At 47.3% G+C, this 26,183-nt stretch overlaps 1 protein-coding gene across 1 annotated transcript; it reads right to left on the bottom strand.

The window, feature by feature from the left end:
* Positions 1–1,021: 1,021 nt before the first annotated feature.
* Positions 1,022–26,183, bottom strand: SLC1A4 (solute carrier family 1 member 4). The gene is made up of 8 exons (XM_038551449.1): positions 25,651–26,183; positions 16,430–16,472; positions 14,366–14,428; positions 12,900–13,066; positions 8,342–8,575; positions 6,357–6,551; positions 5,739–5,873; positions 1,022–3,876 (listed from the first exon to the last, which is right to left on the bottom strand). The coding sequence occupies exons 1-8, from the start codon at positions 26,166–26,168 to the stop codon at positions 3,642–3,644; spliced, it is 1,590 nt and encodes a 529-aa protein (XP_038407377.1). The 5' UTR covers positions 26,169–26,183; the 3' UTR covers positions 1,022–3,641.

Here is a 26,183-nt window from a genome sequence, read left to right as displayed (position 1 = left end):
GTGGTGTCACGGAAAACGAGATTATACAAGGAATGGGCTGGGTGTGGTATGGACAATGGTCGAGGTGTGGACAAGGGCCTCAAGCAGGGACTTTCTCAGCAGTTCTATGGACTGGGGCATTCTTCCAGCGTGGCTCTTGGCTTAAGGATGCTCAGTGAGGGCCTGGTGATCTAGTTCTGACAAGACTTAATTTTATGGAGGTATGTAGCAAAACCACTCAATTTTTCATAAGCCCTGCCAGTGGTGAAGAGCTGAGGTGCCCAGAAAGAGCTGGATGCTGGCCTTGTGCAGGCCCATCAGCGAGCGCCCTGCAGCAGCCTGGCCCAGCCCATCTGAGCGCCTCCGGTGCCTCAGGGGCTCAGGCTAGCTACAAGCTGGGAGAACAAAAATCAATTCAGTCCCCCTCAGGCAGCTCCTCTAGAAGAGCTCCAACTAGAAGAGCTCCAACTAGAAGATCCCCATCTAGAAGAGCTCCAACTAGAAGATCCCCATCTAGAAAAGCTCCAACTAGAAGAGCCCCATCTAGAAGAGCTCCAACTAGAAGAGCTCCAACTAGAAGATCCCCAACTAGAAGATCCCCAACTAGAAGAGCTCCAACTAGAAGATCCCCATCTAGAAAAGCTCCAACTAGAAGAGCCCCAACTAGAAGAGCTCCAACTAGAAGAGCCCCATCTAGAAGAGCTCCAACTAGAAGAGCTCCAACTAGAAGATCCCCATCTAGAAGAGCTCCAACTAGAAGATCCCCATCTAGAAAAGCTCCAACTAGAAGAGCCCCATCTAGAAGAGCTCCAACTAGAAGAGCTCCAACTAGAAGATCCCCATCTAGAAAAGCTCCAACTAGAAGAGCCCCAACTAGAAGAGCTCCAACTAGAAGAGCCCCATCTAGAAGAGCTCCAACTAGAAGAGCTCCAACTAGAAGATCCCCAACTAGAAGAGCTCCAACTAGAAGAGCCCCATCTAGAAGAGCTCCATCGGTAAACGCCACTTGGACACACAAGAGAGCAATAAAGGAACGCGCAGATCCTAGTAGAAATACTGTATTCATTTGGAGGACTGCTATGTTTTAAGGCAAATGTCACGCACACCAAAACAGTCATGGGTGAACAGTATTCGACAGTATTTACGACACGACGACATGTTAGAAGAGTGGCGGGGAGACAGCGTCAGAGAGTGAGAAAGTGGGATTTTCCCCAGCCGGGTCCCTCCTGGTCAGATCCCTCTTACAGACTGAAACACGGCACCTTCCTGCTCCCAGGGAAGAGGGTGCCTTCACCTCATGGGTGTGTGTGGGGGGTGTTGGTACAGAAGCCCCAGCTCCAGGCCGCGGCGCTCTCCCTACTGCACTGCCCGGCTCGGGACAGACGACGGTGGACCCTGGGATATGCGGCTCCAATTTTTACGTTTTGTGAAGTTTACTTTGAGAAAGAGGAAAATCAGTCTGCAGAAGCCATAAACGTGGCAAGGTCACCTCTGTCCAAATTCAAACCTGCTTGGATTGGAGCTAAAACAATGTGTAGATGCACGCACACGTAAATGCGTCTGTGTGCATCTGCAGCCATGTATCCACGTGAAAGAAGGAGAGAGAAGGATCTACGGGAGGCCGAAAAATAGTGAATGTTCATTTGCAATTTGGGATCAAACAATGTGACTGTTTGTCCTTTGAAGAAAAGAAGGGATCAGCAGGGAGCCAGAGGGTGGAGGTTTCCAGGCACCTCTGGGCTCGTTCCTGTCCCTCGGCCTCACGGGGTTGGGAGCGGCCGGGCTGGTTTAAAGAGTTGGAGGGAGCTGGGCCTTCTCCCCCCCCCCCCCCCACCGGACGCTCTGTGCTCCAAGGCTCTTCCCGGCCTGTCCCACTGAGGCACACCCCCCAGTCTGCCGTCTCTGACCCCCCCCAACCCGTTCTCAACACCCAGGTCACATGTCTTAACAGCCTGTGCCATCCGCGGGGCCTGGGTGACAGCAAGGCCACAGCAGTGGGGAGAATAAGAAAGCCCGGGAGCTGTTAGATGGCCTGTTGTGAGGTGGCAGGTGCCTGGGGCCCGGGAGTCACGAGGAAGGGAACTTGGAAATGTGCTGGAAGATGGGGTGTTTCCTTCAGGAACACCTGAATCGGTAGGAAGAGTTTGCACTTGATGCTGGCAAATACCTACACAGGGAACAAGTGTCACGACAAGTTGCCATCGCACGCGGAGGACAAAGTTCTGTCCTACACGGCGTGTTCACTGGGAGAACGAAGCCTCCGTGGACAAAGGCATTCCATGGGTTAAAAAAAAAAAAAAAAAGCATAGGGGTGTAAGCACTTGATATCCAAGAAGTGCGATGGGTGTTTGCACGGACTCCATCAGTTTGCCTCACCAAATCCCTCTGAGGTAGGTAAGAGGCAGGTGATGTCAGCCCCATTTTATGAATGGGGTAAAGTGAGGCCTAGGACTTCGCTGCAGGTCACACCATGGAGACACACCGCCAGCCCCAGCATTTCCTGTGCCTGGCCACACCGTCGTCTCTACAAAGCCCCCTCACCTAGGTTCAAACCGGGTCAGAGCAGGTATCTGGAGGAACAGGGACACCTGGTTTACAGTTCTAAACTTCGATGGGCTGGTAGGGTAAGAAACCAAGCCCGTGGCAATCAGCCAAAGCCAGGGGGGCCTGGGGACCTGGGGATGGGGGTGCCCCACCCCACCCTAATTGGTGAGCGGGTTTGTGTTTTCTCGTTTTTGTGTTTGTTTTGCACGGTGCAGGATTTTAGGGGCCTAGTTGAATTATAGGACTAGATTGATAAGCCAGCGTGTCCTAAGTGGGAAGTTCGTGGAGGGGGCGGGCCCTCTCTGGCCTGTTCCCAGAGCGCCGTGGATGAGGATAAAGCCACAGTGCTGTCGGAGGCCAGCTCACGGAAAGCAGGAAACGTCCTTGGGGCTGGGACGAGAACGAGGACAACTGTGTGTGTCTGCCTGAGTGTGCGTGTCCGTCTGTCCTGGTTGGCTGCTTCCCCTCCCCTTGCCAGCTGCACCCCCTTTCCTCTGAGCTCAGAATTTAAGCTATTTACGCAATGCCACTGACCAGAGCCCCCACAGTGCTAACACAGTCTGCAGTGTTTCCAGCTGGACGACGTGCGCCCCCCCCCCCCCCCCCCCCAGCAACCAGTGCATCGGAACCAGCCACACGTCATAGTAGCGAGAGATCCTGACACCTCGCGTCCCAGCTCAGTGAATTCCAGCCAAGGGTAAGAATTTGGGAATTTCTCTAATGACTCTGGCTCACGAGGCCGTGTGTCAGAGGACAGTAAACCCCCCAGGTTCCCCGGAAGGCCCCCAAGACACAGCTGGCCAGGCGCAGTGAAGAGCACAGGTGCGTTGTTCTGAGCTTTAACTACCGGGTCCCCAGGGGGCCTGTCCTGCCCCCAGCCCAGCAGCCCCAGGACGTGTTTCCGAAGCACACGCAGTGGCACCTGTATGCCGATCAAGCCAAATGTCAGAGTGTCCTGGTCTTCGGGAACTGGGCCCCACTAGGAAGCCCATGGCCTGCCCCAAGAAGTGATCCTCAAACGGGTGACGGGGCCACAGCCCTGCTTGGGGCTCAGGTCGGGAGCACGGTGCCCACGGGGCGGGCCACCCCTGCTGCCAGGCAGGCCCCAGGCCGGCCCCTCACAGAACCGACTCCTTGGATTCCAGTTCGGGGGCGCTGGCTGCGGGGCCGGCGGGGTTCTGGTGGGTCACCAGGGGCGACGTCTCCTCCTCCGATTTGCAGTTGGGGACGGCCTCCACTTTCACCTCGGTCAGCTCCTGCTCCCCTTTCTTCATCGCCTTCTGGTTGAGGTGGTGGAGGATGCCGGCGCCCAGCGCATCCCCTTCCACGTTCACCACGGTGGTGGTGCGGTCCCTGCGGGAGAAGAGAAGGCCGTGCAGGCGATGCTGCCGAGAGGGCCGGCGCCACCGCACCTGCGGGCCTGCCCTGCGGTCCCCTGGGCGCCAGGCCACTCAGGCATGGGCCTCACTTTACTGTAGACCGAGTTCCTTTCAATATTCCTCATTCTCATGAAAGGAACAGACCCTGACTGTGGAAAACCTGGAAAGAGGAGAAGTATAAAGAAAACAAAAGTCGCCCATCCACACTTCACAACTGAGTGCATCTAGTAACACCTGATCCGTTACCTTCCATGTGCGTATTTACGTGTGGCAGCCACCATCCTATGAAAGCCACGCAGCTGGGGCGATGGTGTAGACAGGGGTTCGGATCCAGCTTCCCTCCTGCTCACCGGTACGCTGTGGGAACGCCCCTTTGTTCCCCCCTCAACACTCTGCGCTGGGTGTTAACCCTCTTGGGCTCCCTGTGGCTGGCAAGCACCATCCCGTAGCACCGGCCTTTCCGGGGGCTTGTCTTCCCCCAGATTAGCCCAGTAACACCCTCTCTCCCGGGGCTCAGAGCAAGTACAGCTCCCACTTTGGAGAGAGGGGGCAAAGTGTGAACTTGAGAAGCTGAGGGCTGTGGAAGCAGAGGCCACGGGGTGGTGGTCGGCTCCTGGGACTTCGGGTTTCCACTGGGCAGTCTGCCCGGTGCCCCGTCCCTGTTCCTACCTGCCTCTACGGGGCCTGCCTGCCCCACGCAGCGGCAGCTGGAGGAGGAAGCAGACGGGGCCTCTGACACTCCGCTCTGGTCCCGTCCAACTCACCAGCTCAGGGGCCGAGTCCCCTCTGATGAGCCGTCTGGACAACGCGTGTCTCTGCTGCACATTTCACCTCCCTTGTTCTGAGGAGCCGGAAGGATTCTGAGAAGCCCCTTCAAGTTTCCAGGGCTCACACCAAAGGCTGGAACCCACCAACCCCCAGTGGGCAGAGCCACGAGCCCAGTGCCAGACTCCAGGGTTTAGGGGAGCCCTGCTGGCTCTGGCCAGCCTGGCCAGGAGCGTCTTTCCTCACTAACGTTTCCTGAATGCTTTACCGCAGGCCTGGAGCTCTCCTATGCACTGTGGGTACGTAGCTGACTTACTCTCCCACACGGCTCTGGGGAGGTTCTACAGCTATTCCCAGTTGACAGTGAGCAAGATCGAAGCACGGCACAGCTCCCATCACACCACTAGTAAGCGGTAAAGCTGGACCTGGGCTCCAGGGCTCGCTTCCTTACCCGTGTGCTCTACTGTCCAGCATTAGTACCTCAGGTGACCTTCCCTATAACACAAGTATTGCTCATACCTAAAGAGGGTATCACATGACTCAAGGACACCACACTCAGAATCAGCAGTCACAGTTCTGTGCCTTTTACAGGAGCCCTGGTGATGGTGGCCTGAATCACACCTCCTTCCTAACTCCTCCTCCGCTGAGTCCCACCCACTCACATCAGCTGGGTTCATCTTCACTCCCTGCCAGAAATCCTTGGATGTTCCAGGTCAACTATTCCCAGAGGCTCACTGCTCCGATGGCTATGACTCTTACGTAGCTCCTGATCTCCACTGGACCTTCGTGTCTTGTGGTCCTGCACTGGAGGCCCAGCCCGGGTCTCGGACCCCTGTTTTCCTGGATGCACTAACCAAGTTCTCAGTAATGACATTTCATGGTCATCCATGACTCTCATACTGTTTAATTTTTCCTAGCTCTATATTTTGTCTTACCAGCTCAACTGTAGGCTCCTCCAATAAGGCATATTTGAAGTTTCTCTGCATGCCTCAGACCCAGCAGGGTGCCAAGCTCCAAGGGGAGTCAACAGAGACTTTCTTTCATTTGGTGCCCTTAAGACTTGCTACTTACACAATCCAGTCCACAGCCAGGATCAGAGAAAGGTCATGAGTGGGCAGCCCGATGGCCTCCAGGATAATGGCGATGGTGAGCACCCCTCCAGCTGGCACGCCTGCTGCTCCAACACTGGACGCTGTGGCTGTCACTCTAGGGGATGGCACAGAAGACTAGCCGTTAACACAGGGCATGGTGTGGGCGCAGGGAAATGCAAAATATGGCAGCTATTAGAAACCAAAACCATGGGGCGCCTGGGTGGCTCAGTGGATGAGCATCTGCCTTCAGCTCAGGTCATGATCCAGGGGTCCTGGGATCGAGTCCTATATCGATCTCCCTCTGCCTATGTCCTCCTCTCTCTCTCTGTGTCTCCCATGAATAAATAAATAAAATCTTAAAAAAGAAACCAAAACCACACAGCCCTAGATCCTCCTGCCTGCTGAGCCCTTCAGAGGTGATTCCCTCTCCTCAAGTAATGAATTCACGCTGTCATCTTCTAAATGAGATGTCACCAAGTCATGGTGAGAATGGTATTCATGAGGGGTTTCAAAGGAAATCACACACACGACAAAAACAAAGAACAAACCAACGCTCAAGTTTTGACCCAGGCCTAAAGATGGAGAATAATGAACTTACAGAATTGTGAAAATCTGCCCTGCCTTCAGCTCGACGTTGTTGAGCTGGGCAATGAACACCGCGGCCACGCACTGGAAGATGGCTGCCCCGTCCATGTTCACGGTGGCCCCGATGGGGAGGATGAACCTGCTGATCCTCTTGTCCACGCCGTTGTTCTCCTCAATGCACTTCATCATGGAGGGAAGGGTCGCTGAGCTGGAAAGGGAAAAACAGCCATGACAATAGCCCTTCCCAGCTCAGACCCAGGAACAGAGCAATTAGCATCATCCGATGTCTGGGTTTCTCCCCTTGAAGAAAGAGAAAAATTGGGAGTTGTTTCAACATTTCTGTCACAATTGTGGGGGATGTCAATTCCCCAATATTCCAAACCTGACTCCCTAGATTTACCTGTTACATTACTTACCTGGATACATCTGTTCCAACAACTTCAAGAAACCCCACGTTACCTCATAGTGCGAAACGTTCTCAAGACCACAAAGGACCATTTATTGAAGAGACTATCTGTTTTCCAGTGGATAGTCTTTCCTGCTTTGTCGAATATTAGTTGACCATAAAGTTGAGGGTCCACTTCTGGATTCTCTATTCTGTTCCACTGATCTATGTGTCTGTTTTTGTGCCAGTACCACACTGTCTTGATGACCACAGCTTTGTAGTACAACCTGAAATCTGGCATTGTGATGCCCCCAGCTATGGTTTTCTTTTTTAAAATTCCCCTGGCTATTCGGGGTCTTTTCTGATTCCACACAAATCTTAAAATAATTTGTTCCAACTCTCTGAAGAAAGGCCATGGTATTTTGATAGGGATTGCATTAAATTGTGTAAATTGCCCTGGGTAACATTGACATTTTCACAATATTAATTCTGCCAATCCATGAGCATGGAATATTTTTCATCTCTTTGTGTCTTCCTCAATTTCTTTCAGAAGTGTTCTGTAGTTTTTAGGGTATAGATCCTTTACCTCTTTGGTTAGGTTTATTCCTAGGTATCTTATGCTTTTGGGTGCAATTGTAAATGGGATTTGAACACCAATAAAAAATAAATAAATAAAAAAGACCACAAAGGACAGTTTATGTGATATGCGAGTCTCCTCTCTTGAACTGTTCCCTGCTCTCCCACTAGAAAAGGCGAACTATGACTTTTTTCCCTTGTAGGCCAAGAAGGAGCAATGGTTGTGAGAGGCTGGTGAGCGACTATGTTCCTAGATGAGGAACAAGCCCTGCTCTCTCCAGCTAGCTCTGTGGGCTCCACAGACGGCGGCTGGCACCGCCGAGAAGCTGGTTTGTTCCTAAGCCACAGAAACTTCCCTCCCTAATTCTTTTTTTTTTTTTTTTTTTTTACCACCACCACCACCACCTTATTATATAGCCATTCAGGATGGGGGGCGATGGGGAACATGCAGTGGAGAGGCAAAAGCCACATGTCTGAATGCAATCTGCTGCCATCCTTTGAAAGTTTTCTTTAACATACTTGGAAAGCCCAATTTTGGGGAAGGATTTCCAATAGTGACATCTTTTGCACTAAATTAGATAATCCCACAACCCTGTGGACTCCCAGAGAGCTAAGCAGCCATTCCTCACCATGATGCCTTGGTCTTATTTTCTAATTCATGTATCTAGAGTGAGAATTGGGGAGGCATCATTCTAGAAACTCCCCTGCAATAGGTTTTTCAGTTAAGCGGTTCCCTTTCTTTACTCAGGCAAAGGTCTTACTAATTAGGGTGAGGACCCACAACTGGGTTAAATAATGATCTGACCCCTAAGGAGCAAGGAGGAGAAGGCAATGAGGCAGTTCCTCATTCTGGTGATCCCAGAAACCCACTTCCATAAAAGTGTGGGGCTGGCAATTCAAAAAACCGGACGAGACCAATTTAGAGTTTTCAAGAAATTAAAATATGTCACGATGCTGGCTGTGCACCTACGACTGGCCTCACCTGGTTCCATATTAATATGGTGCAGGGCAGCCAAGAGCACCGGAAACGGACTCACCTGGAGCAGGTGGCAAATGCTGTGGCAAATGGTGTGACGAGGCCCAGGAGGAACTTGAATGGGTTTTTTCTTGTGAAAACAAAATAGATAAGTGGCAGAACAATTCCGCCATGAATAAAGTGGCCCAATATGGATGTGAAGATGTATTTTCCAAGGCTGGTCACCAGCACAATGATGTCCTTCATTTCCAAAATCTTGCTTCCAACCAGGAACATGATGCCCACAGGTACATACCTAGGACATGAGCACAGGTACTTGTCAGTGAGAGTGATGTGATGACAGGCCTCAGAGATGCAGGCCCTTGTGATACACAACACAGGGACTTTCAACTAAGTGGTCTTCATTTCTCCCTAGGATGGTCCTAAGGGTGGCTGGCTGGCTCAGTCTGTAAAGCATGCAACTCCTGATCTCAGGGTGGTGCATTCAAGCCCCACATTGGGCGTGGAGCCTACTTTAAAAAAAAAAAGGAAGCTCTCCCTTGAATGATCCTGAAGAACTGAAAAGAATGGGCCCATTTTACAGGCCGTGAAACTGAGTGAAATGAACATGATAAACCACCATGGATAACAGAGTCGGGACCAGAACCCAGATATCTCTCCCCTCTGATACATTATGTTCTTAACAGAGGGATGCTATCAACCACCTGGGCTCCCAGGTGGAAAGCCAAGGAACTCCTTAAGATCAAAGCCTCTGGGACTGGGAACTTGACTTTCAGCCTTGGTCAGGCTTATTCTGAGAACTGAGTAACACAAAAGACCAACGCCTATTTTGCAGAATTGCTGTGATACAGAATTGAGCCAAAGCCGGGACTTTTGTTAAGTTTTAAATTCTCTGTGGTTTGGAGAACATGATTCCGTGGGAAAAAGTCATTAACAATGACCCTCGCTCGGGAAACACTCCTCGGACGTGAAGATTTTTTTAATGGCAAGACGGGAAGAAAAAAGGGAAGGAATGAACTCTGGGAGTTACAAACCCCCAAAGTCGGCTGTTTTGAATTGAATATAAATTTAGGGAGAATTTTGTAACCATTGACTTTATTTGCAAGTTTCAATTACACAGATAAATACTATCACATAGTTCAAATTTGAAAGGGTTCAAAGGGATGAATAGTCTCCCTCCCACGTCTGCCCCCTTCCAAGTACTCCGTTTCCTTCCCTGGAGATGGCCACTGTCACTGGTTTCTTGAATTTTCCTTACGGAGATATCCTAAGCAGTGTTATTAATGTTAAATTCCATAGCAACTCATGAATGCATTCTCCTTTCAAAAAATTAAAACACGGGTTAGGTCAAAATCCTCTTCTGGGGCACCATCATCACGCCCGACCCCTCGTCATGTAACTATTCCTACTTGCTATCCATTTGGATATATAGGTATGTATTTAAGTCTGTGTGTTTATTTTGAACCCCACATTATGTCTTTGAGATCTTTTCATGTCAATACATGGAAATCTACCTCATTTTGTCTTTTTAAATTGTGGGGAAATATGCATGACAAAACATTTACCATTTTAAGCTTTTTGAAGTGTACACTTTAGTGGTTTCGGGTACATTCACATTGTGCAACCATCACCACTCTCCATCTCCTGTACCCTCCGTATCCTGTGCTGAAACTATGTGTTCATTAAACAATAACCTCCTGTCCTGGGAACCACTGCTCTATTTTCTGTGTCTGTGATTTTGACTGTTCCAGGTACCTCTTGTAAATGGAATCATACAACATCTGTCCTTTGGCGACTGGCTTATTTCACCTAGCATCATGTCTTTGAGGTTTCTTCATGTCAGGATCTCATCCCTTCTCAAGACTGAATCATAGTTCATCATATGTCTGCATCACGTTTTGCATCACGTTCATTTATCAATGGACATCTGGGTTATTTCCACCTTCACCTCATTTTTCAAAAATATTATCCTCAGAACTGAAATCCTACAGACAATTTTGCCATCGTTCTGCTGATGGACCTCCAGACTGTTCCCAGGTTTCTGTCTTTGCCAACAATGCCCCAGGCAGCCTCTTTGGCCTACATGCCTGTGTTTTCTAGGGTAGAGACACCAAGAAATCGAACTGCTGAGTGGTAGGGTGTATATAGTTTCCATTTTAGTGGATATCCACAAATTGCTCTCTCAAGTGGCTGTTTCAACTCACATTCCCACCAGCTGTCCAGGAGAATCTTTTCCCCGCACCACTGGCTCCCTGTTGCTGTGGAACATCTGGCAACACCGGGAGATGTTTTTGGTTGTCACAGCTTTGGGAAGGGGTTGCTACTGGCATCTCAAGGGTGCAGGCCAGGGATACTGCTAAACATCCCACCCTATGCTGGAAACTATCTTCACCCTTATCAATGCCTGATAAAACCAAACTTCTCATTTTCCGATTTCTAATGAGTTGGGCATCCCTTAAAATGTTGATTGGTCATCCAGGTCTCCTCTTCCATGAATTGCCTGCTCACATACTTTGTCCACTTTCTTTCTTTCTTTTTTTCTTTTTAAGGATTTTAATTAATTAATTTATTTGACAGAGAGAGAGAGAGCACAAGCAGGTGGAGTGGCAGGCCGAGGGAGAGGGAGAAGCAGACTCCCTATGGAGCAGAGAACCCAATGTGGGGCTCGATCTCAGGACCCTGGCATCATGACTCAGGCTGAAGGCAGATGCTTAACTGACTGAGCCACCCAGGTGTCCACTTTCTAATAATATACTCAGTCTTTTTTCTTTTTCAACAACCAGAATTCTTTACATTAGTGCCTGTCAAATTGCCTTTGGTGTATTTCTATCTAGTCATGGACCAATATTCTTATAAAAGACAATGAAAATATTAGAAAAGTGATCACGTGGTTAGATGTTGCAGCAATATGAAACTGCTATAAAAGTTTCTAAGCACTTATTCTCAATTTCCCCATAAATCTCATTGCAGGGGTACCTGGGTGGCTCAGTCAGTTAAGTGTCTACCTTTGGCTCAGGACATGATCCCAGGGTTCTGGGATCCAGCCCTGCATCAGGCTCCCTGCTCAGCAGGGAACCTGCTTCTGCTTCTCCCTCTCCCTCTGCTATTCCCTCTGCTTGTGTTTTCTGTCAAATAAATAAATAAAATCTTAAAAAAAATCTCACTGCAGACAGATAAACAGTTTGTGAACTGGTACCAGTTCTTTGGATACTAATGCTTTGAGATTTGTGTATGTGTGTGTGTGTGTGTGTACATGTACACATTATATATAAATTTTTTTCATGAAGTGCCTTTCTTTATTCAAGGTATATTTTGTATGCAAACATTTTATACTTTGATGTAGTCAAATTTAACAGCTTTTAATGGCTTTTACTTCTCATATTTTATTTATGAAGAATTTCCATACCCCTATGTTTTCTTTCAATATTTTTAGGGGACTCCTCTCCTTCTTTCTTTCCTTCCTCCTTGGATAGTTTAATGCCTGGGTTGGTACCCTGATTATGGGAACAACCATGTTCATTCATTTATAAATAATCCATGGTTGCTTTCATCATAAAATGGCAGAGTTGGTAGTTGTGACAGAGACCATATGGTCTACAAAGGTTGCTGAGCCTGTATTTAATCCGTTGAGGTGTTATATGGTGCAGGGTAGGCAGGTGCTTTGACATTACAGTAGGTAATTAGCAAAGGAAAGAAATAGAAAGAGCTGCTACTGGAGATCCCTCTCAAACCTGGTTGAGATCCTTCAGCCGGTTAAGGCATTTTAAACCCTAATTCTGCGTGAGGTGCATTTGCTGGGCAACAGACCTCCCACTGCAGTCAGACACATGGCAGGGTCTGCCTTACTGAAGACCTGCTTATGTAACTAGTACACTGAATTGAAGGAATGACTATAAATTGGTTTCCAGGTTGAAAACAAATGTCTTACACGGGGAACATCACTTTCTCGCATAATTTCCTTTAATCCAAAATTTGGGAGCTTGAAGGGATAGGCACTGAAATTGGTATGATTTCTGAGAAGTCACCTTGAGACCTCCGGTCAAATTTGTCCTTGTTAGCCAGAAATCAATCCAATGGTTTTTATTAAACAACTGTGCTTTTATTGATGCTACATAAAGAAACATTTATGTAAAAAGAGACCATTCCAAGTTTATATATGCATGCGGTGGAAATGGATTTGTTTTCCATGCTGTGAAATATTATAGGAAGGGGCCCCTTTGAAGCTTGAGGTCTATTGTTTTAAGCCTTATTTTATGCAGCAGGTAGCACATTTATGGAGTTCATGGCCCCAAAAGATGATACGGGCATCCCATATGATATAGATGATGGTGGAAAGTCATAAATAAATCACCAGTGATAGAATCATAAGGGGTCACTGCGGGTGCTGAAGAAGAGACTGGTAATGATGGCACGTGCCCGATTCTCTGAGGTTCTGGACAAGAGGAGAAACTGTCTCCACCTCCACCACCCCCTGTATCAAGTCTGGCCTATGGTGCATCAACCACAGGCTGAGCACCTAGCCAGGTGGCCCCACAGGGGTGACCTCGGACAGAAGACTTGGGTTCTTTTCTAGGTGGCAGGAGAAATGAGAGGGAGAGTACCAGGCAGGCCACACTTACCACATAATCCATGACACCAGCACCATCGTCGCCTCATTGAAGGCATTAAAGAAACGGATGAGCTCTTCTCCTTCAGAGCCGAGTTTCTTTAGGGCCACTCCTAACACCAGGGCAAAGAGGACCAATCCTAAAATGTTCATCCCTTCGATCTCAGTGCCAATGGGGATCTGTGGGGTCAGAGGAGACAAAGGGTCTAGTTTACAACAGGTGAGTGAGACTTCGAGTAGAGGTTGGACCATCACTTCAAAGGGTTGCTTTTATTTTATTTTATCAAGTAACATTTTCAATGCAGGGCTTGAATTCACCACCCTGAGCTCAAGACCTGAGTTGAGATCAAGAGTTGGATGCTTAACCGACTAAACCACCCACGTGCCCCCAAAGGGTTGTTTTTAAAAGAAGAGCTGGTTCATATAACATTGTATGTCAACTACACTGCAATGATAAATATAAAAAAATTAATTAAAAAAAATAAAAGAAGAGTTGTTTGGTGAGAAGTTCCTTCAGGTCGAGAGTCAATGATTTTAATTGTGCCTCCCAAATGTCAACAAATCCTTTGTTGCTAGACTGTTGCAGTGGCCTCCTAGCTGACACATTTCACAAAAGATTTTCAGGATCGACATGGATATTTTCAGGATATTCTTTCCCAGGTCACTGATTTAAACAGATATACTGTATTCCTTATTTTTTCACATAATACTTAATCTCACTACTACAAGCATATATTGGACAAATGTTTTATTCCATCAAAACACATTATGATATTCTAAACAGGAGACGTAGGTCAGCATGGTAAAAAGAGAAAGAGCATTTTTACCATAGATCTGAGTTCTAGTCCCAGCTCTGATATTAAATAGCTTCTCTGACCTCAAGGTTCTTCACCTGCAGGATGAAGTGCATTGGACTAACTACTAGCTTTTGACTTTTTTTTTTTTTTAAGTAGCACTTTTCCTCAAGAAAGGCTGGTAGAGCTCAGAGCCCTCAGCCCTGAGAAGCTGTATGTGTGGTTGGAAAGGGCCCCTTTCTTCCCACGACAGCTCTGGAGCAGCACTGAATAATCAGTCCTCGAGGTCTCTGGTCCCTTCCAGCTCTATCATGAAGGCTGGGACCTCCCCAGTAATCGTTACTCAAAAAATATGTGTGAATGAATGATGGCTATCATGAGTTTAAGCCCCTAAGACAAGTTTTATGCATAGAAGAGTGTTACAAAATATTTTTTGAAGAAAGGGACATTAGTTCCAATTTGCTGAAATGCATCTGCTGAAGATTCCAGGGCTACAGACGCTGGCCTTTGGCCACGTTGGTAAATAACCTAAGGAGCAAACCTAATCTATGTTTTCCAGATAGTTCCTTCAAAGCCCAGAGTTGTCAGCCCTGCTGAGAAGCTGCATCATGTATGCTTCTTCAATTAAAAAGTATTGTTTGCTTTATAAATGATTTGCCACGAGTGATCTTCTAAAGAGCTTTACCTTTTCATGGGTTACGTTTCCGGAGCTCGTGTTGTGGATCACCTCTCTGTAATCAGTTGCATACTGGGAACAAGAGAAAAAGGAACCTGCTGTCAGTTCACAGGTGGAGGCCAACCAGAGGAACTGAGGTCTGCTGGACCTCTTTACTCTTCTAATTCGCTCTGAGTGTTCTGGGAATTCCTCACTTGGCCTGATGAGGGCCTCTGAGAACTGCACAAAAGTTACTTAAGACCAAAGTGGCACACACCCCAAGAGGCCTCTGAGTTATTTAGGGACCCACACCATTAGGGACAATGGTTTGGAGGAGAAAGTCTGTGCAATTTTATGCTGGCAGTTTGATATTTCAAACAGCTGACAAGTTATACTATTTGAGCTTCGGTATTAATTTCATAATGTTGAAGTTCATTTTTCAATGTGTCCTTTTATATTCATTCATATGTTTATACCCTGCTTTGCTCCAACACTTATTTGAGCTTGACTGCTTTTCAGCATCTACTCCTTTTTAAAAATATTTTATTTATTTATTTGAGAGAGGATGAGAGCATGAGCCAGGGCTGGGCAGGTGGGGGGGTGGGGCAGAGGGAGAAGGAGAAGCAGACTCCCTGCTGAGCAGGGAGCTGGATGCGGGGCTCCGTCCCAGGACCCTGAGATCATGATCTGAGCTGAAGGCAGATGCTTAACCTCCTGATCCACCCAGGCGCCCCTCCACATTTACTTCTAATCTGCCTTGGCGTCTGCTCTCCAAAGCAAAGGGTGTGAGGCAAGATGGCCTTTTCTGGCTAAGTCTTGTGGGAGACTCACTTACCAGAAGTGAAATGACTCTCTAAACTGGGACCTACAACTGACTTCACATACTGCTGCACAATGCACACAGGTGTCTCTCCCTGCAGCAGAGCACACCATTGAATGGAGTCTGTTATAAAATGCCTTTTCTGACCCTTTCTAAGGACACTCGGCTCTGAACTGTCAAGAGGAGCCCATTACGGGGTACTGCTTGGTGCCTGCCTCTGATGAGGTCTGGTCTCTCTCAGCTCTGATTTGTCAAGCTTTCAGACAAGCAGAGGTGTTCAGCTGTCCTGTGATAAAGGATGACAGCGGAAACAAAACCCACCCCACGCCTTCTGTGAGCGGCACTGAAAACCTCATAAACCTTTTCTTTCTTTCCCACCTCACATTATATATATAAGCCACAGCTGTGTTAGATACAGATTTTTTTTCTTTTTTTGAGAGAGAGAGGGGGAGGGAGAAGATGTAAATAGAAACAGAAAAGTCTTTGCTTGGAAAAGGCAATGAGATTCGTCCATCTAACCTAGATCTTTACATTCTTTCTCCTCATAAAGCATGGCTACAGGGACATTACTTGCAGTCTTGCTAAAATTAGGGAAAATTAGAAACAATCTGAATGTCTATCAATAAGGGACTGACAATAAAATTATGATATGCTCACACAATGGAATAGGGCCATTAACGTTATGCAGGAGGGTATTTACTGACGTGAAAAAAATGTTTATAATATGCCACCTTCAAAAAGAGGTTAAAAACAGTATGTGTGGTATGTGTACATACTAACGAGATGTGCAGCACAACTATTTTTATTTTTAAAACGTGTGTGTGTGCACATGGAGAGCACACATATATCTGAAGGATGTATACCAAAACGTTAATGGGTATCTCTAGGTAGTGATTATGAGTGATTTTTACTTTCTTCCATATTTTTGCACTTTATTTTTTTGCATGAGCATATATTACCTTTATAATCAGAAAAGTATATATATATATATATATAAATTCTAAAACATTTAAGAGATCCCCAAAATGTGGTTTAAAGGTATTTATCAGGTGATATGAAAAGATGGTGGAACCAATGGGATATTTTAGAAAACCTTTTTGGTTTTTGTTGTTCTGTTTTGTTTGTTTTTACTGCAGGGTCCCTTCTATTAGAGTTTAGGCCAGAGTTACCAATTTTGTCAACAACACTACCCATCTTGGACCCACCCTCTAGAGCATCATTTATACACCACCCCCATAAAAATCTCCTACTTTTAGCAAAGCATCAGGCCTTACCGTACGGAAAGTGGCAACCACAAGATTTGAGGGAAACAGGTTTCTGTTGGAAAAGAAAGCACTTGTCAGTGTTCTTAAAATTCAGCGTTCAAAGTATCCACTTTTAAGATGCACATTCCCGACAGCTCAACACACCGTGTTCCCTGTCCCTCTCCCCCCAGCAGTTAGTGTGGGCCCTGCTTGATCCAAGCACCCAACTATGCCTCGGCTGCTGGGCCACCATAGATAACTCTGGGCGTGCTGATTTTTACCCTTATCTCCATCGTGGTCCTCTGGAAAATTGCATCACTTTCCTTTCCCCTAGAAGTTAAGCCCCATTGCAGTGGTTTTTAATGGGACTGGTACTGCCCACTGGTGAAATCCAATGGAATGTTTTCATTGTTGAAATAATTGGGGGGGCGTTCTTGCAGTTGGGGGAGCGTGTATTGGGGGGAGTGCCAGGTCCTGGCCATTCATCCTAGTGAGTGTGGCCCTCACACTTTCCAAATGTCCTATATGATACACCTGTAGATGGGAACCTTATTTATAATTACTTTGGACTAAACTAATTACAAAACAAGGTATTTTTTCTTTTTGCACAATTGGAACATACACTGAATTTTCTAGGAATACAATTATAGTGCGAAACGTGAAATAATTTTTTGTTTTGTTCGGAATATTCCTAGAAATTGTTCATCTTTCTGGAAAATCACATCACCAATGGCAAATTGTAGGATCTGGGTCCTTAATTACACACACCAGTATCAAGTACCAGCCTGCATTCACGGCTGTCTCATTAATGGTGAATGTAAATTCAGAAGAAAGCACCTAACCACTTTGTATTAGGATATTTGCATATTGAAACACATTATTTTTATTACAAATTACTCTCCTTTTATCTTTTATATTAGTGCTGAGTCATATTGATGTCTCAAAATTACGTGTGTATGTAATGCTATTTATGGATTTTATTTCAGAATGAAGGATTTTATAAAATATCTGTTATAAAAGAAGGGCAATAGAACTGATCAAGTTAAGCTAGAGCTTGAAACCAAAATTTATTAATGCAAATAGTTTTTTTTTTTTAAAGATTGTATTTATTTATTTGAGAGAGAGAGCAGAGCAAAAGAGAGCATGAGCAGGGGAGAGGGAGTTGTAGGCTCCCCTCTGAGCAGGGAGCCCATGTGGGGCTCGATCTCAGGACCCTAGGGTCATGACCTGGGCTGAAGGCAGATGCTTAACTGACTGAGCCACCCAGGGGCCCCAAAGCAAACAGTTTTTATTGAGGGCCTCCTTTGGGGTAGGCTCTATGCAGGATGTTGGTACTGATATACAACAAAATCCCAGTGACGGTCCATTTATAAAAGGCTGAGTCATCCGTTATAATTTGTGCCAAACTTACCCATTAATAGTTCCGTGGTTGAGTTGTTTACCTAGCACTAGAATCTCTAGGCAACCACTTGCAGTGCATTTGGTTTCAGAGGTAGGCAGGTCTGATGGCAACCCAGCTTGACAAGCAACGTAAGACAGACTCCTGGTAGTCACACCTTGTACAATACCCTCCCCTTGAGTGTGGGTGGGTCCTATGATTTGCGTTTAGCCAACAGAATACAGCCAAGGTGATGGGATATCATTTTCATGATTAGGTTACATAAAATTCGGGGCTTCCTTCTCGCTATTAGACTTTCTTTGTTGCAACTCATTCTTTATTAAAACTCATTGAACTATACACCTAAAATGGGGGCATTCTGTTGTATTTAAATCATATCTCAAAATTGCTTGAAAGGTTAAAAAATAAGATACAGTGCTAACTGCAAAGGGTTCATGACCAAAAAAATACATACATTCAAGGGGATGACTGGACTTTCTATAGGTCATCTCTCAGATACTAGTCCCCGGGAAGGCACCCCCCTGGGGGCAGGAAGATATAGCTCCTGCATCCACAAAATCACCCTCTCTTCCGTTTGCCCCTCTAGTTGCCACAGACCAGGGACAGTCCCTCCTGCCCACACAGAGGGCAAGGTGCTGAGGCTCTAGGAGTAAAGCAAAACACTTCTCTGCACTCTTCACAGATTGTGCCTTTGATGTTGTATTTAAAAAGTCATTGCCTTTCTAAAGGTCATTTAGGTTTTCTGTGTTGTCTTACACTTAGGTCTGTGACCCATTTTGAGTCAACTTTTGTGAATGGTGCAAGGTCTATGTCTAGGTGTCGGCTGTCCAGCTGTTCCAGCACAATTTGTTGAAAAGCTTACCTCTGCGCCATTGTATCTCCTCTACTTCTTTGTCAAAGATCAGTTGACTATATCTACTTGGGTTCTCTATTCTTTTCCATCGATCTATTTGACTATTCTTTCACCAACACCACACTGCCTTGATTGCTGTTGCTTTATGGTAAGTCTTACATAGTCAGGTAGGGTCAGGGCTCTCACTTTGATCTTTCTGCAAGCTTCTTACAGAGGCTGCTGTGAATGAGCTCTGGCTTCCTTATTCCTGAGCTCTCCTGCACCAAGGGATCAGCTGTTTGTCATGCAAGTAGCTTTGCTCCTCAGAGCTCTGTCTTCGGGCACTTTTCCTAACTCCTCACATTCACACAGTAACTCCGTGTGCTTTCAAAATAAGAAACATTTGAGCTGGAAGAGATTTTAGAGGTGGTCAAGATCAACCTCCTCACTTAGCACGAGGGGCCACCAAGAACCCAGAGGCATTAGCTGGTACATCTCCCATTCAGGCTCTACCTAGACTAACACTGTCCAATACAGTAGTTGCGTGGTTGTTGGACATATGAAATATGGCCGGTCCTATGGAGAATCTGGATATTTAAATTTTTTAAAAAAATATTTTATTTACCTATTTATTCATGCGAGACACACAGAGAGAGGCAGAGACACAGGCAGAGGGAAAAGCAGGCTCCATGCAGGGAGCCCGATGTGGGACTGGATCCCTGGACTCCGGGATCATGCCCTGAGCCGAAGGCTGATGCTCAACCACTGAGCCACCAAGGCATCCCTAAATTTTCTTTACATTTAAACTAGTTAAACACTTGTGGCCAGTGCCTATCATACTGGACATTGCAAATTTAGAGTTTTGAGATCCAGAGTCTGGGAGGAAAAAGGACCAAATGGTCTTTCCATGCTTTACCTCTACAGTCTCTATTTCATTGGGTGTTAGGATGCTTCTAACCACTGAGCTCTGAATCTTATTCAAATTCTCAGATATTTCCTTTTTCTGTTATCTGATCCTTAGACATTTACTTAAATTATCTAACACCAGATGTACATTGGACCCAAGTTTCTCTAACATCAGTAGGCTATGAAAACAATTTAGTAGTTATAGCCAACATTTTATAAAATATGCGATACATCAGACAGAATTGAAAATACCAGAATGTAGCACATTTAAAATGAGGTTTTGTGGCACTTGTTTCATGTTGTGTATGTATGTGCAGGTGGAGGTGGGGGCATATAGGTACTGATGCCATCATTTAAAGTGTATTTCTTAGAGTAGGTCTGAGTCAAAAACATTTGCAAAAATGTCATGTCTGAACTAAATTCAGAGACCCAAGTCAGACCGAATGAGGAAAGAATGAACGGACAAGGCTTTTTGGTGCTAGAGGGATCTTTGGGTACATTACTTAAACAGAAAACCAGTATGAGATGAGGCTGAAAGGGCCAGAGCAGAACTTCTGTTAGCGGGGTAGTGTACACTCATGCGGCTCACACAATGAAAAACTTCAAAACCGTTCCTTCTTTATACATCTGGGACTGTGTGCTCTTCTGATCCTATTCGTCAAGGGGTGGTATGCATTTCCCTGTCCTATATGAGAAGAATGGAAAACAATTTACTTTTGCTTAGGTATATTTTTTTGTTCCAGAAATACTTCCTCTTATTTAAGTTCAAAAATTCTTTACGGTATTTATGAAAATTTCAAAGACTGTTCAGAACAGGATACAGCATGGTATGTACACCTGCTAAATATTTATTATCCTCCGTGCTTATTGTTACAGAGTCCGTTAACAGGGCATGCCCCTTCAGATCTTGACCCCCCACAAGGCTGAGAGCAGAGGAAGGGCTAGCGATGGAGGGCTCACATTATGGTGACAGTGGGGGACAGGGGAGTAATCTACCCTCTTTTTAAGACCTATATCCAGTTTTAGATTCTAGCTGGAAAGGTTAATGCCAGGCCCCTGGGGTGAGGGGCTTTTGGGGAAATAAGGCTACAAACAATATGAATTCTCTGTAACAAGTGGCCTGAGGGCTGTCCCTGAGGGGCTGGGACACTTGAGAATATTAGCAAGACACTCCACTATTAACTCACTTCATCCTCATAACAAATGTAGGTAGTAGATACTATTATAGGCCTCATTTCACAGATAAGAAAACTGAGGGATAGGGAGGCTTAATGACTTGTCCATTCAGCTAGTGAGCGGGAGAGTAGATTCAAACTCAGGTAGTTGACTGCAGTGTCTGCCTTTTTCTTTTTTTTTTAGATTTTATTTTATTCATGAGAAACATGGTGGGGGGTGGGGTGAGGAAGAAGTAGGCTCCCTGCAGGGAGCCCCATGTGGAACTCGATCCCAGGACCCTGAGATCACAACCTGAGCCAAAGGCAGATGCTCAACCACTGAGCCACCCAGGTGCCCCCTCAGTGTCTGCTTTTAATCACCATCCATGCCACCTCTTTGGGTGCATGTTCTTTTCAGTGTCTTAACTATCCAGGTAGCCTTCTGGGTGGCAGAAGGAAAGGAGTCGGGTTAAAATCTTATATTATTATTATTTTTAAATAACAAGCTGACACTTTTTCTCTTTAGTGACTAATTAGGCAGGGAAACCTCCATTCATTTGGACCCTTGTTATATCTGCTAAGAGTTGGGACGCCTGGGTGGCTCACTGGTAGAGCATCTGCCTTCAGCTCAGGGCGTGACCCTGGGGTCCTGGGATCGAGTCCCACATCAGGCTCCCTGCATGGAGCCTGCTTCTCCCTCTGCCTGTGTCTCTGCCTCTGTGTGTCTCTCATGAACAAATAAATAAAATCTTAAAAAAAAAAGATTTGCTAAGAGTCTGCATCTTGCCTATAGAAGAGAGCCATAGGCATTGGCCAAAAATGCTGCTGCCTTGGCCAGCAGTTCGAAGAAATGACTTACTATTCACTCCCTGGACTGCAATCTGGGGGCTTATATTAGAGCTCAGTCTCCGATAGGTTTCTTCGCAGCTCTTAAAGAAATGTTCTTCTTTGCAGGTGGAGAGGCATCACATTCACACAAGTCCTTGAGAAGGAAAGTTAAGTCCCTCATGCCTCCCTCTGTGAAGGGAAAGGCTCAAAGCACTGTCCGCTATTGAGAAGGCTGGGCAACGGGCAAAATCTCACTTGTGTCTACCAGGCCCGTGGCTGCACCCTGCTATGCTTCTGCATGACACAGTGGCCCAGGGCCATTCTCCTGGCAGCCAGTGCAGACAGAGCCATGGGCCAGGGAGCTGTCACTACCTGCCATCTTTGCAGATAAGCCTCTGGTTTTCCATTTGAAAACTACAACCTTTAACATCCAAGGGAATGTAAGAAGCCAGTTGTCTCAATCCTTTCCGCTTAGAGCTGAAGAAAACTGAGGTCATTTTTGGAGACCACAAACATGTAATGAGGGGGAGGGAGAAACTGGAATGTCAGAGAGGATATGTCAGGATTTCTGCTCCCTTTTAGAACGGAAGGCTCTTCGATGTTCAGTTCTGACTTCTACATTTTCCAAATTCCCCGCAGTGTTGATTCTACTTGTCCAAACATAGTCAGTAGCCATTTACTTCTTTTTCTCCAAGCTCCATATAGTTCCCAACACACCTAAAAACATTAGCTTCAAGTCATCCTGAGCAACCCCAGACATTTTCTCCACACGCATTTCTTCTTCTTCTTTCAGACTGAAAAGAGGGCCATCCCCGTAAGTCCATGTGAAACAGACACCCAAGATCCCAAATAACTCTGTAACACTGCTCCACTTGTAACCAGAGCAAGCATGCAGTGGGCCAGTCCTGGCCTCAGAGCTTTACAGACGTTGATTCATGTAACCCTCAGAACAATCTTCTGAGGTAGGTGCTTTCATGATGCCTAGCACAAAGACGAGGAAGCCAAGACACGGAAATTAGGGACATGTTCTAGGACTCACAGTCTGTAAGACTCATTAGGGACCTAGAATTTCCATAATGACTGGGTTCCTTATAACCCCTTTCTGTCTCTTTGGTGCCCAAACAATTTCATTTTGGATGAAAAGCCATGGCTCAATCACATGGGTCGTACCCAGTTCTGAGAGTCCTGTGCTGTTCTGGATCCCCAGGCATAAAGCTCAGCACTGCTCAGGAGAACACTGGGACTCTCCCAACCTGCCAGGTACTATCCATCATCCCTTCTCAGCTCCCAAAGGGCCTGCTTCTAGCACCAGTGTCTCAAATACACTCCCCAGTCTTTGTTATTTCTAATCTGTTGGCTGTTGGGAAATCAAACTACTCAGCAATGGCATTTTGAAAATCTTCTAAAAGTTATAATGAGTATCTATTAACTTCATTTCTTCCTGACTCATAGTGCCATCTTGCAAAAAATTCAAAATTGTAGCAGAGCAGCCCGGAGGCATGCCCCCACCGGCCAAACTCGGCAGCAGCTGCACGAAGTCATCAGAGACTTCTCCCTCTCCCTCTGGGTGTTTAAGTTCTGGGCAGTTCCCCCGTGAGGGCCTGCTGGATACCTGAGGTGTTTGCCAGCTATTTTATTTCATTCAGGGCCCACAGGCAGGAAGGACTGCACCCTGCCTCTGCCAAGGAACGTGCCCAGAGTCACATAAAATTAGCATCCGTGGGGTTTCTTTGAAGAAAGCAAACCTAAAACTTTTACCCAGAGACCCAGGAAGCATGCAGATGTGGCTCAGAATTCAGTTCCTTCTCACAAGCTGCTCAACATGAAAGCCAAATCTGAGCAGCGGTACGCAGGCTTTCCCTCACTGACGGGGCTCCGGTCCTGTTTAGAGGAAGTGGGCATCTGCCCTGACCCACATCATATTCTTACCCGATTCCCTTTTGGCCCAGAGCATGCATTTCTGAGACAGTCAGACTAGAACGCAGCATGGCACCATTAAGAGGGCACGCTGACTTGGGGGAGGGAAGAGTGGGAGAAAGAGAGCCCTGAACCCTGGGCCACAGTTTCTCTAATCCCTCTTTTGATAAACCACTCTGTGACCGTGAGCAAATCACTTAATCTCTCTGTCTCAGTTTCCTCAGTCGTAAAATAGGAACATACCACCTGTCCTACCTTTATCGGTGAGCTGCTGGAGGTTGGCTGTGGAAGCGGATGAAATGCTGCCCGTTCCCAACAAGCCACGACAAAGGCTCTCTTGGTCTCTTCCCAAGTCACTGAAAAGTCTGCACCCACACTGACCACTAAGCCATGATGCTGGGTCACCATTCTCTTCAGAAGTGGCAGCTGTAGGGGTTAGGATCTAAAACTAGAAAATCTCGGGGCACCTGGGTGGCTCAGTGGTTGAGCATCTGCCTTTGGCTCAGGTTGTGATCCCGGGGTCCTGGGATCGACTACCCCATCAGGCTCCCTGCAGGAAGCCTGCTTCTCCCTCCACCAATGTCTCTGCCTCTCCCTTTGTATCTCTCATGAATAAATAAATAAAATCTTAAAAAAAAATAAAACTAGAAAACTGCGATCAGGAAACAAGATTAAAAAAAAAAAAAAAAAAAAAGGAAACAAGATGTCCCTTCCTGGACAGGTGGTAATAAACTAACCTCTTACCTTGCTCTATTTTGGGGCTACTGTCCTTCTTTTGGAGGTAAAAGAATGCTACTGAGCCTCCCTCTGGGGACCACTAGCAGGTCAGAGCTGGGCATCCTTACTTCCTTCCCTGGGCCACGTATCTCAGCAAAAAAGAACCTTTTAACCCCATAACCACCTTCTGTCCTAGAGAAATTTGAATATATGCTGAATGTAATAAGCCAAAAGCACCCTCAGCACCCCACTAGAAGTCCCAGAACTTTAAGGATCTTGAAAGGAAAGATTCCAAATATCAAGCTGCCAGGTACCAAAGATACTGTGATCGCATCAAAGTCCTAATAGGCACCTCTACCTGCCTTTTTGGTAAAAACTTTTTGGTCCCCTTCATCAGAGGGTTTTTTTTTTTTTTCAATACAAAAGCTCTGGATTTTTCATTATTGTTGTAGTTTCAAATGAACACACTCTCAAGTGGCAGACAGTCATCACATTTTCCAGAGTGAGGAAAGGAAATAGCAGGAAGTCAAGTCACTTTGCCCAGGGTTTGCTGTTTTTCACAGCCTCAGCTACGAGGAGTTTTGCCTCAGTGACTCCAGACAAAACATACCTCCAAGGCTCCGAACCCAGAATTATCGGAAACTTGGAGACGGAGCCAGCTGAGCTCCTCACTTAGCTGAACCTGGCCAGGACCCTACATGCCATGCCTCCAGGCTGCGGTCTTCCCATCGGTGAACTCTGGGCTAATGGAGAAACCCAAGGGAGGCTGAGGCTTTGGATAAATCCACCGAAGCAACACTGCCTCTTAAGAGATTAAATGCAACTTCTGAGAGTTGCAAAAAGCAGGCAAAACTCTCTCCCTTCTAGAACTCACCCTTCTGAATAAAGTTCCTTGAAACTCACAATACTCTGCAGTGGTCCTGACTGTGGGGTGGACAGCAACCTGTCCCAAGCGCTGGGGGGGGGGGGGGGGGGGGGGGGAGAGCCATGTTTCTGGACAATGAATGGGCCTCATACAACTAACCCCAGCCTCCTTATCCTTGGGTCCACTGACAAGTCTTTGAAAATTGCCACCTTCCTCTGAGCCAAAGGGTTTTAACAGGGGAGGCCAGAGATTAGAGAGAGGAGGAGGACACAGGCAAAAGGCAAAATTCAACCAATGCTCCCTGATGCGGAGAAAACAGGGTGAAGATACCGGGGTGTGGTTGGAACGTTTTCACCGGGGAGGGCGGCCGGAGTAGGAGTTCAGCACAGGTGAGACAGCTGCTCTTCCCTAACACACACTCCCACCTAACGGTAGGGCCTGTTCTTGCTAAAAGATGCTATCGGTACCCGGAGGTCTTAAAAAACGTTCAAGGCCACCACCAGCAGCCAATTAAGAATGAACGCTCAGCAGGGGCCGGGGGCGGGGTGCGTGTGCGCGCCTCGCTGCGCACCTGGAGAGGTTGGAGAGGTCGGGGCGGGGGAGCGCGCGGGGGGGGGGGGGGGTGGGCATTACCTGGCCAGGTCGAGGAAGGAGTCCACTGTCTCCTTGGGGGCCGGAGGGGACCCCGAGTCCTCGAGCCCCAGGTCGCTGGACTGGAGGGTCTGCGCGCCAGACCCGGGCTTGACGATGAACGCCAAGGCGACGGCGAGCGCCGAGGCGCCGAGCGTGGTGAGGCCGAAGTAGGCGACGGCGATGCCGCCCAGGCGCCCGAGGGAGCTGGCGTCCAGGGAGGCGGCGCCTGACACCAGGCTGCAGACCACCAGCGGCAGGATGATCATGCGCAGCATGCGGAGCAGCATCTCGCCGGGGAAGGCCAGGTAGGCCACCTGCGTGCGGCTGAGGCCGAGCCCGCGCAGCGCCGCGCCCAGCCCGGCGCCCGCCAGCACCGCCGACACGGTGAGCAGCACCAGCGCGTGCCGCCGCAGGAAGCCCGCGCAGCGCCGCGCGCCGCCCGACCCGGGCGCCCCCCGCTCCGCCGCCCCCGCCGGGGCGCTGTCCAGGTAGCCGTTGGTCTCGCCGCTCTTCTCCATGGCGCCGAGCCGGAG

This window comes from Canis lupus, chromosome 10 (assembly GCF_011100685.1).
Source record: "Canis lupus familiaris isolate Mischka breed German Shepherd chromosome 10, alternate assembly UU_Cfam_GSD_1.0, whole genome shotgun sequence".
Classification (NCBI taxonomy): domain Eukaryota; kingdom Metazoa; phylum Chordata; class Mammalia; order Carnivora; family Canidae; genus Canis; species Canis lupus.
The sequence above is the reverse complement of the archived record's forward strand: the minus strand, read 5'-3'. Positions and strand labels throughout refer to the sequence as shown.

Coding starts and splice junctions, on each gene's coding strand:
- SLC1A4 (XM_038551449.1), bottom strand. CDS start 26,168: ATGGAGAAGAGCGGCGAGACCAACGGCTACCTGGACAGCGCCCCGGCG. Junction 6,552..8,341: donor GCATTTGCCACCTGCTCCAG/GTGAGTCCGTTT, acceptor TTCCCTTTCCAG/CTCAGCGACCCTTCCCTCCA. Junction 3,877..5,738: donor CTGGCTGTGGACTGGATTGT/GTAAGTAGCAAG, acceptor CTTCTCCCGCAG/GGACCGCACCACCACCGTGG.